We start from the raw sequence: 1,855 nt of genomic DNA, 5'->3' as shown, positions 1-1,855 counted from the left end.
CACCGGCGTGACGTCGCCGCGCAGGCCGGTGACGTTGCGCGGAACGGCGGTCCACAGCAGTCGCAGCGGCGACGGGGCGGCGAGGGACGGCGTGGTCATTGGAGTCCCCACAAAGGCCGCGAAGGTGGCCACCAGCGCAATGGCAAGGAACAGCACGAACGTGATGCGAAACGGCACCCCGAACCCACTCGCATTGAACACGTCCTGATGGGAATAACTAACTGCGCACCGACACGGCCAAGGCTGCCTCTCCCTCTCCTCCGGCCCCTCTTCCTGCTCTACCTCCACCACTACCTCTTCTTCTTCCGCATGCGGCCGCCGCCCTTCGGGGTTTGATAGCCCACGTCGCCACAGTAGCGGGACGAGGAACTGGTGGTACGTGCCCGCTTTGATGGCGCTGACGCCGAAGCTAAACAACCATGAGAGTTGCGCGACACTTAGCGACAGACGCAGCACGACGTACGCCATCGCCTCTCGCCCTGCCCACCAATCCGCATAGGAAAGTGGGTCCTGCAGCCACTGCAGGCTCAGCACGTTGCGGTCCCACGTAGGCATCACGATGAAGCGGAGCGGGATGTCAAACGCGCTGGGCGACCGCTGCAGCGTCCAAAGCACTTGCATCACCAGGGTGGTGGTGAAGAGAAGCACAAACACCACCAGTGAGAGAAGGCGAAACGCGCCCATTTCCCACCAGCAGATCCACGTGCGTTCATTGGCCGGCCCCGCGAGGCACACAGCAACAGCGAGGAAAGGCAGCAGCGCCATGAAGCGCAGCTGCGGCCCAAGTTGGCAGCCGCGCGGCGAGTCTGTCGAGACTACGGTGTCGAGCATTGGGCGGTCCCACAGCGTGCGTATCGCAGCCACCGCACCGCTGATGAGGGTGAAGGCGAGCGAGAGGAACAGCACGGCCGCCGCGAGCAGGGCGCCCATGTACAGCAGCACAGTCGCAAGATACAGCCGCCGCCCGCCAAAGCGGCTGACGAGTTCGAGGAGATTCGGCGACATCAGCAACCAGCCACCCTTGCGGCACCCACTTGAGGATGTAGGAGCCGAAGCCGAAGTGGAACTGGAAGATGCGGAGGAGGAAGAAGATGACGACGACAACGGCCACATACTCGCAGAGAAGCAGAGGGAGTACAGCAGCACCACATGACGGTAAACCACTACGCCGAGGAGCAGCGCAAGCACCACGATGAATAGGCCGGACATGGCGACAGCGGAGGTGAACACCGACAGACCAACAAAGAGCGCCAGCGGCATGAACGCCGCCGCGAGGACAAGACACTTCTTGAGGGAGTTTATGCGAGACCCCCACTTGCTGCTCACATCTTGCTCGCCACCGTTTACACTTCCACACTGCTCGCAAGGTCGGCTGTGTGCCGCGAAGGGGATTGCCGCCTGCTGTGCTTGCTTTGGCCGACGATGATGATGACGACGCTGCTCCTGTTCTTCGACGTGCTCCACAGAGGGCATCCTTCTGGCGGCGGGGATCGGTCTTCCATCGTTACGGCTGCGCATTGTCGCCCCCATCATGTTCTCGCGGGTGCTTCTGCTGTATGGAGCAACGTTGCGTGGCTGTGACGGGGTGGCCGCTCCCACCGAGCACATCTCCATTGCGTACGCATTCGTGGAGAGCGTGCCCCAGGCGACACTCCACTGGCGAGAGTGCAACCGTGCTCCACTGCTGGGGCCGTCCGACTCATCCTTGTCATCGCCGCCGCCGCCTCCGCTGCCCCCGTCCTGTGCGCTCGTACTCCTACCATGTGTGTTGTCGTTGCTGACGTGGGGCTCCAGAAACATCGCTGGCAAGCCTACGAGCGGCCAATCGGATGCTTGGCCAGTCTGCCGCGGCGCA

The 1,855-nt window shown here is 63.0% G+C and overlaps 1 protein-coding gene across 1 annotated transcript; it reads left to right on the top strand.

The window, feature by feature from the left end:
• Window positions 1–763: 763 nt before the first annotated feature.
• DQ04_12171000 (hypothetical protein) lies at window positions 764–1,153 on the top strand (the record flags this gene model as incomplete). The annotated part of the gene is made up of 1 exon (XM_009316695.1): window positions 764–1,153. One exon carries the CDS (start codon window positions 764–766, stop codon window positions 1,151–1,153), a length of 390 nt encoding a protein of 129 aa, XP_009314970.1.
• Window positions 1,154–1,855: the final 702 nt, after the last annotated feature.

Source organism: Trypanosoma grayi (genome assembly GCF_000691245.1).
Source record: "Trypanosoma grayi strain ANR4 Tgr_1217_V1, whole genome shotgun sequence".
NCBI lineage: Eukaryota > Euglenozoa > Kinetoplastea > Trypanosomatida > Trypanosomatidae > Trypanosoma > Trypanosoma grayi.
Note: the sequence above shows the minus strand (reverse complement) of the source record. Positions and strands in the feature narration are given on the sequence as shown.